Source organism: Oncorhynchus mykiss, chromosome 13 (genome assembly GCF_057628025.1).
Source record: "Oncorhynchus mykiss isolate SJ-2025 chromosome 13, ASM5762802v1, whole genome shotgun sequence".
NCBI classification, from domain to species: Eukaryota; Metazoa; Chordata; class Actinopteri; order Salmoniformes; family Salmonidae; genus Oncorhynchus; species Oncorhynchus mykiss.
Genome location: NC_143034.1, coordinates 38,160,488 through 38,177,156, shown reverse-complemented (window position 1 = coordinate 38,177,156; position 16,669 = coordinate 38,160,488). Strand labels below are relative to the sequence as shown.

The window sequence follows — 16,669 nt, the reverse complement described above, 5'->3', positions numbered from 1 at the left end:
AATCTTAAACGCCTGGCATACGCATGCCAAAAATAATCAACTATTTATAGGGAGAGTTCACCCAAGCTACAAATGTACCTAATATAAAATGCCTGGTATACGGATGCCACTAATAATAACTATTTAAAGGGATAGTTCATCCTTTGAAATGCCTGGGGCTTCATTTATCAATCATGAACAGCCACAAATCTGTGTGTAAACGATGCGTGCGATCATTTCCACACAAAATGTGAGATTTATCACAATGAACGTTTGCTTGAGAGTGTGTATATGTATGTACAGCCATGACCATGCGTATGCACAGTGATAAGTGGTGGAATAAGGGAACTGCTCGTCAAGCTTAGAATTGAAAAAATACACTGAGTGTACAAAACATTTAAAAAAGCATGCCATTCTGGTGCACATTAAAGTGCTATCCACCCTCGTGTTTTTGGTACGGCTCAGAACATTTGGTATTTATCAACAGTTATCGCCTATCGGTGTGTGTGACGCTCGTAGAATTGTTTGATAAAATACTTTTATTTTTCTTAATTGTTTCTATGCAATATTGATAAATGATTCCCCTGGCATATATACGGATGTCACAAATCACTACTATTTAACGGGATAGTTCATCCAAGCTACAAATGTTCCTCATCTTATTGATAGCTAAATAAAGAGGAAACCTGGAGATGTAAATAACAATGGACCTGGATAGTCAGCAACCTACCCATGTTTGCATAGCTTTAGAGCATTTGAGCATTGTTGGGTCAAAAAAAACTATGGGAGCGGTAGGACCTATGTTAGCATTAGCATGCTAATCCAAATTATATTAAAAAGCTAGTTCAGCAGAGACAAAAAAACAAAACAAAAACTGTGTGTGTGCGTGTGTTAGTGTGTGTGGCAGGGCTTGTTGTGGCCTTATGCTGTGTGTGTGTACTTACGATGCTGGCCAGGTCCCTGGGCTGGCTCTTCTGACTGTGTAGACTCCCAATCTCAGTCTGGGAGCTCGAATGGGACATTCCCTCAAAGAAGGGCCTGGGTGACAACCACATAAAAAAACATATTTGAAACTTTCACAAAAAATACATACTTGAGAGACAATAACTGTGCTGAGGTGGGTGGGTAGTAGTGACACGTTTGTGGACCCATTTAGGTAATGTTTTCATATTAGTCATTCAGCTGCAATTGTTTCTAACGTTTCTCCCCTGCAGCGACTTTCTTTTCTCTCTCGTTGATTTCATGTACAATAACAATGCACAAATAAACTCCCCTTAACACTGAGGGAAATATGCGTGGTCTTCACTTTGACTAGAGTGTTAGCATTATATGGGACCCTCTGAGTTTAGCTGTACTCACAACATTTGTGCGGTCATATTTGAGTGTAGGTGTACTGGCGACATGATATGGGGCCCTATTTGAGTTTGGGTTTAGCTGTCTGTAATTGGGACATTTTGTGTGGACTTACTTCAGTTAAGGTATACAATACTGCTAACATTTTGCAGAACCTTACTTGAGTTTGGGTTTGGGCGTGCTGAGGACACTCTCGTTGTCCTCCATCTCAGGGCCGCTGTCACTCTGGTTGTAAACCTCCAGACTATCATAGAGCAGGTCCAGATCCTCCTCCACCTCCTGGGTCTGGTCCACTGGGTCCGAGTCCAGAACCTAGCAACAACAAATGGACAGTGAAATAACCAGTCAGTTAATCTATCAGTCAATCAAGCAACCAATCAAATCACTTCCAAAGAGCAAGTAATAGCACACTGGCAAGGAATAACTCCTCTGGCTGATGGAGTTGAAAGTTCAGAGTAGCATTGGTAACTCAGAAAATAGTTGTATACATACACCACCAGCTTATTAAATACACCACCCTGCTCACGAAAATGGTTCGCTCCTACAGACAGTGAGTCACGTGACCATGGCTTGCTATATAAAGCAGGCAGACATCCATCCAGTTACTGTTTAATTGAACATTAGTGATCTAAGCGACTTTGAGCGTGGTATGATCTTCGGTGCCAGGCGTGCCGGTTCCAGTAACTCAGAAACGGCCCGGCCTCCTTGGCTTTTCAAGCATGACAGTGTCTAGGGTTTACCGAAAATGAGACAAACAAATAGCATCCAGTCAGCGGCAGTCCTGTGGGCGAAAACAGCTCGTTGATGAGAGAGGTCGAAGGAGAATGGCAAGAATCGTGCAAGCTAAGAGGCGGGCCACAAACATGCAAATAACGGCGCAGTACAACAGTGGGGTGCAGAAAGGCATCTCGGAACGCACAACTTATCGGTCCTTGTCACTGATGGGCTTTTGCAGCAGACGACCAAACTGGGTTCTATCAGCTAAACACAAGAAGAAGCGGCTCCGAATGGGCACACGATCGCCAACACTGGACAATTGAGGAGCGGAAAAACATCACCTGATCTGATGAATCCCAGTTCCTGTTGCGTCCTGCTGATGGCAGTCAGGATTTGGCGTAAGCAGCATGAGTCCGTGAACCCATCCTGCCCAGTGTCAACGGTACAGGCTGGTGGCAGTGGCGTAATGGAGTGGGGAATGTTTTCCTAGCACACGTTAGGTCCCTTGAAACCAATTGAGCAACGTTTAACCTCTATACCTTGTAGAATCCATGCCACAAAGAATTCAGGATATTCTGGAGAAACGGGGGTCCGACCCAGTACTAGATAATAAACTGGCCACTGAGTTTATATATCTGGAGCCATACTGCTATTGTAACAACATGATGAATACATTTTCTCTACAATAGAAATTTGTTTTCTTTGGAAACATGACAGGTCTCAAAGGAGGAAATTGGGATTTTTTTTTATGGAGTTGACAAACAGCTGCTGTTATTTGGAAAACTGTAGTTCGACTTATGAAGCTATGCATACAAACACAGATAATGTTCTTTCAACTAGGAGAGTATTTATATTATTTGTCAATTAGTTCTGAAATGACTTGGAGCACATAACAAAATGTATTTATTTTAGAGGCACAAAAGATTTTAATTAATTTCCACAGGCCATACATTACCCGACTTGGTTGTCTCTGGGCCTTTTATGAATCATTAACGACCGAGATGAGACCAATTAAAAATATCGAAACATCAATTAAAAACTCACCGCTAAGCGATAATAAATCAGCGTTCTGCTGTATATCTTGACATTTTTTGTTGTTACAGGAAAATATTTTATTTCCCCTCTTATTCTCACTAGTTTATTTTGACTCAAATAGTTTGTGATCGGCTTTTACAAACTATCCCAATGTCTGGATTGGTGCGGTAATAAACTAGTGCTGCAAATCAAGGGTTCCCACACCTCTGCTACTCTCATCAATTCCAAGTGAAGTGACACTCAATGAGTCATTTATGAGTATGTAATTATGATTCAATATATTGGCAGGTGCTGAAGCACAACTTTGGGTTAGGGAAGATGAACAATGTGAACCACCGGCTGTCATGGACAATACTTTTTCAACCGTTTTCAATCATTTATTTCGTCCGACGACAGGATGCATGACAAAGCTGTGACCGGGGTCAACCAACTGGTCCCTAGAATGTCCTGTCAGTAAAATAAATGTGTTGATCTAATTACTGCACATAATGAACCCAGCCAGCCCTGTACATATTGAACCATGGTGTGTCCCCCAAATGGCACTCTATTCCTTACATGGTGAGAAATGGTAGTAGTGCACTATATATGGAATAAGGTGCAATTAAGGACAGTTTTCTTTCCTATTTAGGTCACTTCCTGTTTGAAGGAGATGTAATATTGTTAAGGACTAAAGGACAGAGGCGCTCTCAGGACGAGACTGGTAGACAGCGAGTGAGGTTAGGTTCGAGACTACAGTGTTATTTGGTATTTTATTAGGATACCCATTAGCTGTTGCAAAAGTAGCAGCTACTCTTCCTTGAGTCCACACAAAACATGAAACATAATACAGAATGACATAATACAGAACATCAATAGACAAGAACAGCTCAAGGACAGACCTACATACATTAAAAAAAAAGGCACACATAGCCTACATATCAATGCATACACACAAACTATCTAGGTCAAATAGGGGAGAGGCGTTTATTTGTGCAATATGAGATGGAAGGAAGTTCCATGCAATAAGGGCTCTATATAATACTGTACACTTTCTTGAATTTGTTCTGGATTTGGGGACTGTAAAAAGACCCCTGGTGGCATGTCTGGTGGGGTAAGTGTGTGTGTCAGAGCTGTGTGTAAGTTGACTATGCAAACAATTTGGGATTTTCAAAACATTAATGTTTCGTATAAAAAGAAGAAGTGATGCAGTCAGTCTCTCCTCAACTCTTAGCCAAGAGAGACTGGCATGCATAGTATTTATATCTGATTACAATTAAGAGCCAAATGTGCTGCTCTGTTCTGGGCCAGTTGCAGCTTAACTAGGTCTTTCATTGCAGCCCTGAACCACACGAATGGACAATAATAAAGATTATACAAAACTAGCGCCTGCAGAACTTATTTTTGGAGTGTGGTGTCAAAAAAGCAGAGCATCTCTTTATTACGGCTAGACCTCTCCCCATCTTTACAACCATTGTAAACTGTCATGGTAAAAACATATAGATTCAATCTAAGGTAACGCCAAGTCTCAACTTGTTCAACAGCCACACCATTCATTACCAGTTTATTACTGGCCACCCATTCCAAAACAGACTGCAACTCTTTGTTAAGGGTTTCAGTGACTTCATTAGCTGTGGTTGCTGATGCGTATATGGTTGAATCATCAGCATACATGGACACACATGCTAAATGGATCTGTAAACAGAAAGGGTCAAAGTCAATAACCTCCATATATTTGGGACGTCATTAACAGATCTAATGGTATATACTTTTTGAAAAAAGAGGCTACCTAGAACCAAGGGGTTTTCAGCTGTCCCAGCACTGTAGTAGGAGAAGCCTTTTTTGTTGGTATAACTTTTTCACAAAATTATTCTTTGAGGGTTCTTCGTTGGGTGAAAGTTCTACCTGAAAACAAGAAATGGTTCTCCAACAGGGACAATCGAAGAACACTTTATGAACCTTGTAGTATTCTACAAGCACTTAGAAGCAGTGGCAGATGAATCCATTGCAGCTTGTTATTCCTATAAAACAGAACAGTTGAAACATGCAATACTAACCTCATCCGTCACTTTGAATCTCTTCAACAGGGCCACAAACTTCTGTTTGAAATTGGGTTGCTGTAAAGGAGGTTGAGAGAGAGGGAGAAATAGAGTGAGGGAGAGAAAGAAAGAGTTTGATGTCAACAAGACTACACAAATAACAAAAAAAATTATTCGGATCCCCATTAGCTGACGCCGTGACGTAAGCTAATCTTTCAGAGATGTCAGTGTAACCAACAAAGCTGTTGAGAGCGCAATAAATCACAGTGAAGTTAACACAATATACCTTGTGTCTAGTCTTCACGGCCAAATGTTATTACGCTCCGGTGTGGAGTACCCCTTAGGTAAAGATCTAGGATAAGCTTCCCTTCCTCCAATCCTAACCATATTCATTCATTGGGAAAATGCAAAACAGACCCAAAATCAATGTCTAGGGACAATTTCACCCTACTCCTATTAATATTCTTATCTTAAGAGTGACAGCATCTCAAGTGTACTTGGCTACACCATTAAAAGTCAGTTCATGTTCACATGGCTTAGTGGCTTCGACCTCAGTGACCTTAAGTGACCGTGGCGTGTTGCATGATTCACCAAATGCACATTAGGTCATTGGAGAGAGCCAGACGTGTCATTATTAACAACACCAAGGATTATCGCTTGAAGCAAATACCCGGGCCCAGGGAAAAGGATTTGATAGTGTGCGTTATTTGTGATTTATGTTTGTGTGTGTGTGTTACCAGCTCCCATGTGCGGGTCTCAGTTTGTGCGTGTTGGTGCCTGCTTAATTTGTATCCTTAGTTGGTGTTTTAGTCTGCGTCATCTACACAGGGTTCTGGTCTAAAAGTGGATGTTGAACTCATTCCAGGACAACCATCCTGTCACTACTGCTTAGCAAAGGATTTAGGATTTAGCAGACTGGAGACATCTTCTGTGCCATCCCAGAAAAGAACAAGACTGAGGAGCAGACCTAACACAGACACAACTTAAAGAGATTACAGTCGGCTCTTGTTGACTGCACCCATTTGCACTGGCTTGGAACTTTCTAGACAGCACACACACTAAACCTGAGCACGCAGTTATCAGGAGCAAGGAATTGGGACCGAAAAACTTGATTGCATTTAAATGTAGTTTGTACTTACAGTGCCTTCCGAAAGTATTCATACCACTTGACTTTCCACATTTTGTTGTGCTACAAATTTGGATTCAAATGAAATTAATGGTACTTTTTTATGATCTATACAAAATATTTGGTAATATCAAAAGATACATTTTTTTAAAGATGAATGAAAAATAAAACTCAAATATATATTGATTACATAAGTTTTCAACCCCCCCGGTAAACACGTTACAATCACCTTCGGCATTGATTACAGCTGTGAGTGTTTCTGGGTAATTCTCTAAGAGCTTTGTAGACATGGATTGTACAACATTTGCATATTCATATTTTTTAAACACTTCAAGCTCTGTCAAGATGGTTGTTGATCATTGCTAGGCAGTCATTTTCAAGTCTTGCCATAGATTTTCAAGCCGATTTAAGTCAAAACCAGGCCACTCAGGAACCTTCAATGTCGTATTGGTAATTCCAGTGTATATTTGGCCTTGAGTTTTAGGTTGTCCTGCTGAAAGGTGAATTTGTCTCCCAGTGTCTGATGGAAAGCAGACTGAAGCAGGTTTTCCTCTAAGATTTTGCCTGTGCTTCGCTTTATTCCGTTTCCGCTCGTGGGCTACCCCTGCCAATAGAACTCTACTCCGTTGTGCTCCGGCTCTGCCTACAACAAAATCACAGACTCAATCTCAAAGTTAGATTTGTTTTGGTTTGTTGCATTGAAAAGGGGCTAATATAATGTTGATTCAATCGCAGAAAAAGCTTGAATCTATATAGCGCAAACTAATGGGGCGAACTCAGTGAAGTTCAAATCTCTTAAGTCTCTGCGCAGAATGGCATTTCTTCTGAGTGGCAGGCCTGGATGAGAAGCAGGGCTCTATGCTGGGGCTATTCCCATTCTAGCACTAAAATAAACTAACAAGCTAGGTTTGATGTGTATTTGAATGAATTTATCCAACCACATTGTAAAGTTGTTGATATAGGGAGGCTCCCCCATCCTTACCCTTGTCATGGATGTTGTACGAATCATTTTCCTCCGGTTTTTCTTTGGCTTCCTTTGCACATCCTCATCCTCATCGTACAGGTCCTACAAAAGAGAGAGTTTTGTGTCACAGAGAGCAGTGTTTTACAACCCATGGGGATGTACCTTTTTGTTCCAGCCCAGCACTAACCCACCTGATCATCAAGATTAGTGGAATCAGGTATGTTAATGCTGGGCTAGAACAATAAAGTGCAGGTCTGTGAGTTATAGATTGAGAAACACTAAGACAATGACATTTTGGTCTATAACTACCACTAGAACCCAGGAAAAATAGTATGCAGGGATTTACTGTATTGGTATACAGTGTGTATTTTGGGTTGTGTGACTGCAAATATTCATTACAGATAATTCGAACTGGAGATCCATCCCAACGGCAAACTGTAAGATGTACTGTGTCTCACCACTGGTTGAACAGCATCGTCGCTAGCTTCCTGCTCCGAGGAGTAGCTGTCGTCGTCATCCTCTGAGTAGTTGTCCATATCCGGGGAGCGATCTGGGGTGAAAGACAGGAGCATAAGCTACATGTCAATTCTCCATTCACTCACTGTTAAACTTTGGAGAATTTAGCATGGATTTTAAGGGGCTAGTCCCATTGCTCCACTCGGAGGCTGTGAGCTAAAAAGAGGTCAAGTAAGTTCAAATGTCTCTAATGTCACTCCATACTTCCTCAAGGACGGGAAAATTGAATGAATAAGTGAGTTCAGTAAATTTTTTCAAGAGATTTCATATAGCTTGCCGGCCATCTGGCTAATATTTCATCCTTGACAGATGATTTCATTTTGGGGCGCAGGCTGTTAGTTTCAGAGGGAATTCCTTTACATTAGTGCATCTGACATCTGTATCGTTTACTGGGCATTCATTTTGGCTCTGGGAGCATGAGGATCCTAAGGGAACATCAGGTGCCAGGCTGTAAATGCCTTAAGAATCACTGAGATTAATATCCCCTATTTTCCCTTAGTAACATTAGTCCTAATGTACTTAAGCTGTCATGGTTAGGGCTATAGGCCCCGGTAGTAACAGTCGTCTGTGGACACAGGCAATTACACGGGCTACTAGTGGGTCTGTGGACACAGGCAATTACACGGGCTACTAGTGGGTCTGTGGTGGGCTTAACGCACTTCAGTAAATAGACTTTTAAGTAGTGAATGTATAGACATCTCTAGAGTGACACAAGGATGACTGAAACATTGAGACATCGAAAGGCTACACAAAATACCTTTCTTTCAAAATCATTTATTTTTTTTAGAAAAGTTAACCTCAGCCATTCTGTGTCATGCCCTTTGTGGAAACGAGTTGTCAATATAGAAACAAATGTCTATTAAAACGTGCAATTGCCTGGGCCTCCTGAGTGGCGCAGCGGTCTAAGGCACTGCATCGCAGTGCTAGAGGCGTCACTACAAACCTGGGTTCGACCCAGCGTCATCCGGGTTAGGGGAGGGTTTGGCCGGGGGGGCTTTACTTGGCTCATTTATGCTCTAGCGACTCCTTATGGCGGGCCGGGCGCCTGAACGGTGTTTCCGCCGACAAATTGGTGTGGCTGGCTTTCTGGTTAAGCAGGCGGGTGTTAAGAAGCGCGGTTTGGCGTGTCATGTTTCAGAGGACGCATGACTTCATCTTTGCCTCCCGAGCCCGTTGAGGAGTTGCAGAGATGAGACAAGATTGAAATTGGGGAGAAAAGTGGGGGGGGGGGGGTAAATGCAGAGGAAATGGTTTCACTCATGCGACTGTCAGGCTAAGTGCAATGTAAATATGCACTTTTTATGCAATTAAAAGCCCTGCGATAGTCCAGGGGGTGTACTTGTACATCAAGCTTACTCATGCTACAAAAACAAGAGATAGCCAGAACGGCCCTTAGGGCAGGAGACTCGGACAAGGATACTTTATGCAATTAAATAACATTATGGCAAAAACAACTGTTTTCGGGATGAATAGCTTTCATCAGCATGCGAGCCAAACACTTGATGACAGGCACTGGTTTCAAGGTCCCCACCTAAGGCTTTGGCCTTGGTCCCTGGCTGCCCGCTGCCGTCCTCATGGTCAATGGGCTGACTGGACAGGGAATACACGCTGAGCTCGGCCGCACGCACCGGCACCTCCTTCACGTTGCTATGGAGACCCAGGATCTGGGCTCCATCTGTCGGATGCTGCATCACCTAAACCCAAGTCAGGACAGAGAAGTGTGTGAGCGACATACAAGTGTAGTTGTGTTCATTGAAACAGAACAATGAGTACCTGAGTAAAATACATGAGCTAAGGCGGCGCACACACCACACACACACACACACACACACACACACACACACACACACACACAAATAATCACAAGCCCATGCAGACACGCACACACACCTTCAACTGATGCACACAGTTTTTCTTAGAAACGGGGAAGCTTAATTTTCCTCCCCATGTTTTCTTCCCCATGTCTCACCAAATCGGATTTGTGCCTCTCACCTTGACAGAAACCCCATCACAGCGACGCCTCTACTCCCACCACCCTGCACTTCTCATCGTTCGCTCTAAGCTCTAGGCTGTGTACCAAATCGCATACGGTGCCATTTGAGAGGCAGCCCTGGAGTTTCATTAACCATCAATCACTGGGGCAGGTTGCATCGAAAATGAAAGCCCCAAATGTTCTCCAATCACTGCTGTCATTCAAACCCAAGGCAGAGCCTGACGGCACTTTGTTCACACAGTCACATCTCTCTGGAGTATGACATGTTCTCTGTCATTCTCCCCGACATGCTGTATTATTCAGCTGTTTGCGGAGGCGAAATTGTGAAACTAATTGCGAGTGTATTGCGGATGGAGACCTGAGGAAATGTAGCTATCGTAGTCCTGTAATGTGATTGAAGGAATGGGGAAGCATGCCTACATCCGGGGGCATGGTTGAATGTTGGCTGGTGGCTGTTTGGAATAGTTCATGGATGTGCATATATATATATATATATACATACATACATACATACATTTACATTGGCTTGTGTTCAGTCAATTTCAAATAGTGGGTTTCTGTTTATCGCTTCTGTTCACTTTATGCATTCGGTTACCGTTCCTTGTTACGGCCAGTTAATTAGTTCCTTCTTGCTTTGGCAACTTTGAACTTAGCACAGACCTTGCTAAAAATTGATTCTGAATTGGAACTGGTAGAGCAGCCTGATCTCATAGACTAGACGTAACATAATATACGTAAATCAAATTAGTATGATGTGTTACATTTGGTATGGTTACATAAGACAGAAGGTTACTTAACGCAACTTAGTACTTACTACTTTTAAGCTACTATGCAACTACTTAGCATGTTAGCTAACCCTTCCCCTAACCCTTTAACTTAACTCCTCACCAACCTCCGAACCTAACCTTAACCCTAATCCCTAGCCTAGCTATGATTTACATTAGCATTAGCCACCTAGCCAATGTTAACCACAACAAATTGGAATTCGTAACATATATGTATTGAAAATTCGAAACATACTATACGAATTGCAATTAGTAACATGTAAAAAAAAATGGCAATGTGTAACATATCATGTGAAATGGATGATGGACATCCACAAAGTAATACATATCACACGAAACATATACTAAATGGAGTGTTTTGGATTTACAAACAGAATAATATGAAATGCTCAGAGACCAGGATAAGTGGAGTTAATATGAAATGCTCTGAGACCAGATTAGGTGGAGTTGTCTATGCCTCCTGCAAACCAATAAAGGTTGGCTATGTGTTGAGGTATGAGTGTGTATTGGGGTATGTGTTGAGGTATGGGCCCTGCCAGAGTGCGAATTACACCTGTTTTGAGTGCACGCGCCAAACAATAAAGACATCATTTAACCTGTTAGAGCTCTAGGGGCGCTATTTCATTTTTGGATAAAAAACGTTCCCGTTTTAAGCGCGATATTTTGTCACGAAAAGATGCTCGACTATGCATATTCATATTAGTTTTGGAAAGAAAACACTCTGAAGTTTCAGAATCTGCAAAGATTTTGTCTGTAAGTGCCCCAGAACTCATTCTACAGGCGAAACCAAGATGATGCATCACCCAGGAATTAGCAGAATTTCTGAAGCTCTGTTTTCCATTCTCTCCTTATATGGCTGTGATTGCGCAACGAATGAGCCTACACTTTCTGTCGTTCGCCCAAGGTCTTAGCAGCATTGTGACGTATTTGTAGGCATATCATTGGAAGATTGACCATAAGAGACTACATTTTCCAAGTGTCCGCCTGGTGTCCTGCGTCGAATTCGGTGCGCAATTGCCAGCTGCTTCTACTTTACCATTTGATTCAGGGGAGAAAGCATGTGTCCAAGAACAATGTATCAATGAAGAGATATGTGAAAAACACCTTGATGATTGATTCTAAACAACGTTTGCCATGTTTTCAGTCGATATTATGGAGTTAATTTGGAAAAAAGTTCACGTTTTGAGGACTGAATTTTCGGATTTTTTTTGGTAGCCAAATGTGATGTATAAAACGGAGCTATTTCTAATACACAAGGAATCTTTTTGGAAAAACTGAGCATCTGCTATCTAACTGAGAGTATCCTCAATGAAAACATCAGAAGTTCTTCAAAGGTAAATGATTTTATTTGAAGGCTTTTATGTTTTTGTTAATGTTGCGTGCTGGATGCTAACGCTAATGCTAACGCTAAATGCTAACGTGAAATGCTAACGCTAGCTAGCTACTTTTACACAAATGATTGTTTTCCTATGGTTGAGAAGCATATTTTGAAAATCTGAGATGACAGTGTTGTTTACAAAAGGCTAAGCTTGAGAGATGGCATATTTATTTCATTTCATTTGCGATTTTCATAAATAGTTAACGTTGTGTTATGCTAATGAGCTTGCTGATAGATTTACACAATCCTGGATACAGGGGTTTTTTCATAGCTAAACGTGACGCAGAAAACAGAGCGATTTGTCCTAAACAAATAATCTTTCAGGAAAAACTGAACATTTGCTATCTGAGAGTCTCCTCATTGAAAACATCTGAAGTTCTTCAAAGGTAAATGATTTTATTTGAATGCTTTTCTGTTTTTTTGTGTAAATGTTGCCAGCTGAATGCTAATGCTAAATGCTACGTTAGCCATCAATACTGTTACACAAATGCTTGTTTTGCAATGGTTGAGAAGCATATTTTGAAAATCTGAGATGACAGTGTTGTTAACAAAAGGCTAAGCTTGAGAGCTAGCATATTTATTTCATTTCATTTGCGATTTTCATGAATAGTTAACGTTGCGTTATGGTAATGAGCTTGAGTCTGTATTCACGATCCCGGATCCGGGATGGGGAGATCAGAAAGGTTAAACTGTAAAATGAATTACCTTTTAATGTGGCATAAACACAACCAGTCATGATATTTTCATCCGATTGTCCAACAAATCTCTTCAAAAAGTAGGCATGTTCGTCCACTCCAAACTAATTCCAGCATCCAAACTACATACTCGCGCCATTTTATGAATGGAAATAGACATCTGTTACAAAACACCAAAAAAGTGTGCCTAATGAGATTCTGTGATTGCTGACAAATTGAGCTTTTTTGTAGCCTGAAAAGTCGGGACACCTTAAATGCATTGGAATGAAGGCTATTTTTATCAAGGACGTATGGCAAACTAATGGAACATTTTTGGAAGTACAAAAGTACAAAATCTATGCGAAAAGGAGCTCATCTGAAGCCAAAATTCAGCACTACTGGATGGACAGCGCCGCCACATGGAAATACATGGTTTAAACCAATCTTCATAGGAAGATTTTATTTTCATATTTACCACTGTAAAGCATATTTAGCACTGCATTTTAAATTAATAGGAAAAAGTTTGACTTTCGTTGCATTTAGGGGAGCTAACGTCTCATTCAGGGGGGCTGATGCCGTTATGCTTTTTAAAAATTGTCACAAATATTAAGCTGTTGTCCTTACCTCTGCCATATTGATGACGCCCACAGCTAAGGTCTTATACCCCAGGATGGTGCGGTTTTTATATCGCTTCCTCCTCTGCAGCATGATCTGCAATCGGTTGGCGTCCCTTTTGAGGAAGTGGGGATACTAGGGGGGGACACAAAAGGGCATTACAGGAGGTTACATCACACCTTACATCATGTCTGTAACCATGACAACTTTTTTCTTCAGACAGTCATTTCTTTGATGCCTTCAGACCCGCCACCTCAGATGGGCTTTGAATGCCAAAATTAGGTGTGGGAAATACACTATAACAAAAAAGGGGCTATGATGTTTACATAGGCACTGCCATTACTTTAGCAAAAAGCGCTGTACATCAACCGTTGGCTATTAAAAATATGTATTTCAGTCACATAACGGATCACTCTTTGATACTATGATATAATAGTTTTGAAGCTGTGTTAACCTGGAGTGAGAAGGTCAGCTCAAGGTCAGTCTCCATCAGTCCATCTGGAGGAAGGACATACTCGTTGGACCTCAAGATGCGCTTGGAGCCCTGTGGAGGAACATTTAAAGAGAGGCACAGAGAGAGTTAGGGATGTAACGGTGACTGAAACAAAGACATTTGGTGGTAAAACTTTGACTTTGCAATGCCCCTTCCCCTGAGAAAAGTGTATAGAAACTCAATTCTAAAACTCACACATCCCTGTGTCAAAGAAGGAGCGTTTGCCAATGATGCCTAGGGCTTAGGGGTTGTTTCTGGACAGGGTCTTGGAGTTGCATGTTACCTCAGTAACCTACTGATCCAGCCAATTTAAAAAGGAAGACTCAGCAATATGATGTAGATACAGAAAGCAAACAGCATAATGGATCAATTTCCGCAACAACTTAGAGCACTGTGACAAGGTGTGTGTGTGACAAGGCATTTCTTTGGTGCCCTCGCTGTCACGCTGTGAACAGTGTGATGCGAACACGTGCACAGATACTGTGTGTGACCGTGAGAGAGCATCTCGCTCATTTCAATATATCTGGTGCTGCTGTTGGCAACGTCATTTCTTTCCGAGCATGCTCTATCATCTCACCCCATAACCCAATACAAGCTTGCTTTCATCGTATATCAGTGGCCGTGTCTGAATACCCATACTTGAATCCTAAAAAATTACTTTTTATGGTATGTGACATTTCGAAAATCAAGAATACTTTAAATGCCTGGATGTTATACTAATTGTGGTTTTGAACGCCAAGAGTGTGCAAAAGCTGTCATCAAGGCAAAGGGTGGCTATTTGAAGAATATCAAATAAAATATATTTTGATTTGTTTAACATTTTGTTTTGGTTACTACATGATTCCATATGTGTTTTTTCATAGTTTTGATGTCTTCACTATTATTCTACAATGTAGAAAATAGTAAAAATATAGAAAAACCCTTGAAAAACCCAACTCAGTCATCAAGTTTACGGACGACACAACAGTGGTAGGCTTGATTACCAACAACGACGAGACGGCCTACAGGGAGGAGGTGAGGGCCCTCGGAGTGTGGTGTCAGGAAAATAACCTCACACTCAACGTCAACATAACTAAGGAGATGATTGTGGACTTCAGGAAACAGCAGAGGGAACACCCCCCTATCCACATCGATGGAACAGTAGTGGAGAGGGTAGCAAGTTTTAAGTTCCTCGGCATACACATCACAGACAAACTGAATTGGTCCACCCACACAGACAGCATCGTGAAGAAGGCGCAGCAGCGCCTCTTCAACCTCAGGAGGCTGAAGAAATTCGGCTTGTCACCAAAAGCACTCACAAACTTCTACAGATGCACAATCGAGAGCATCCTGTCGGGCTGTATCACCGCCTGGTATGGCAACTGCTCCGCCCTCAACCGTAAGGCTCTCCAGAGGGTAGTGATGCACAACGCATCACCGGGGGCAAACTACCTGCCCTCCAGGACACCTACCCGATGTCACAGGAAGGCCATAAAGATCATCAAGGACAACAACCACCCGAGCCACTGCCTGTTCACCCCGCTATCATCCAGAAGGCGAGGTCAGTACAGGTGCATCAAAGCTGGGACCGAGAGACTGAAAAACAGCTTCTATCTCAAGGCCATCAGACTGTTAAACAGCCACCACTAACATTGAGTGGCTGCTGCCAACACACTGACTCAACTCCAGCCACTTTAATAATGGGAATTGATGTAAAATATATCACTAGCCACTTTAAACAATGCTACTTAATATAATGTTTACATACCCTACATTATTTATCTCATATGTATACGCATATACTGTACTCTATATCATCTACTGCATCTTTATGTAATACATGTATCAATAGCCACTATAAACTATGCCACTTTGTTTACATACTCATCTCATATGTATATACTGTACTCGATACCATCTACTGCATCTTGCCTATGCCGCTCTGTACCATCACTCATTCATATATCTTTATGTACATATTCTTTATCCCTTTACACTTGTGTGTATAAGGTAGTAGTTTTGGAATTGTTAGCTAGATTACTCATTGGTTATTACTGCATTGTCGGAACTAGAAGCACAAGCATTTCGCTACACTCGCTTTAACATCTGCTAACCATGTGTATGTGACAAATAAAATTAGATTTGATTTGATTTGAATGACTGGTGTTCTAAAACTTTGGATATGCGGCTTTACGTCTTCACTGTAGAGAAAGAAAATGAAGATGTGTAATTTCTGTTAATTTAATGAGCTTGTGTTAGATTACATTTTTTCCCATGCATCTTTTTTAAATGTAATTTATTTAGTTAATTTTCTCTTCTCTTTATTTTTTACTGAAACCTATTTTAGTGAACACTCGTCTTTCATTTAACTTTTATTCTGTCCCAAGATGCACAGAAATACAACAACAATACATCACAAAATGACAAAAACAGGGTGTCTTTCACAAAACATTTAGCTAGTATCTTAATATTGGCCATTTCATATCGATTATACATGCAAAAATGCTACATTATGCAATTTATGTGGTTACTCATGTTAATCGCTGAAATCTTTTAGTATGCTGTAAGTTTACCTCTGCAATTTTACTTTGGAAGGGCCTGTAGAAGTTCTACTTACCGTTTACAGTTTTAATAGATAATGTTTTGTCGAACTGAAATACTGTTGTTACTGCATATCCTTTGATATCCTGCAATAACTGGCTAATGAGACTGTTTTTTTATGGGAAGTCACTACAAAGCTTTCTTTCATTGCTTGGCTTAGATATGGGGTTGCGCTACTGAAATCAATGAATATCGGGAAACAACGCGATCGCGCAAAATATAACATTTTATGGTATGTGCATTTTTGGACTCTGACTTTGCTCGTTCTGATATTTCTTAATTTCTTTCTTTTTTACTTTTTGGATTATGTGTGTATTGTTTTTGTATTGCAAAGTATTACTGCACTGTTGAAGCTAGAAACACAAGCATTTGGCAGCACCTGCAATAACATTCGCAAGTCTGTGTACGGGACCAAGTAGCTTTGATTTCCTTAAGCAGTAGATTTA

At 41.1% G+C, this 16,669-nt stretch overlaps 1 protein-coding gene across 8 annotated transcripts in view; it reads right to left on the bottom strand.

Moving 5' to 3' along the window:
- Positions 1 to 16,669, bottom strand: part of si:ch211-126j24.1 (phosphofurin acidic cluster sorting protein 2) — a 100,791-nt gene that overhangs the window by 26,499 nt on the left and 57,623 nt on the right. For all 8 annotated transcript variants that reach the window (XM_036940720.2, XM_036940718.2, XM_036940719.2 and 5 more), the window contains 8 exons: positions 13,605 to 13,694; positions 13,160 to 13,285; positions 9,237 to 9,399; positions 7,648 to 7,739; positions 7,208 to 7,291; positions 5,118 to 5,177; positions 1,493 to 1,644; positions 924 to 1,017 (listed from right to left, as the gene is read on the bottom strand). In XM_036940720.2, coding sequence (XP_036796615.2) covers positions 924 to 1,017; positions 1,493 to 1,644; positions 5,118 to 5,177; positions 7,208 to 7,291; positions 7,648 to 7,739; positions 9,237 to 9,399; positions 13,160 to 13,285; positions 13,605 to 13,694 — 861 coding nt within the window. The remainder of the gene's footprint in view (positions 1 to 923; positions 1,018 to 1,492; positions 1,645 to 5,117; positions 5,178 to 7,207; positions 7,292 to 7,647; positions 7,740 to 9,236; positions 9,400 to 13,159; positions 13,286 to 13,604; positions 13,695 to 16,669) is intronic.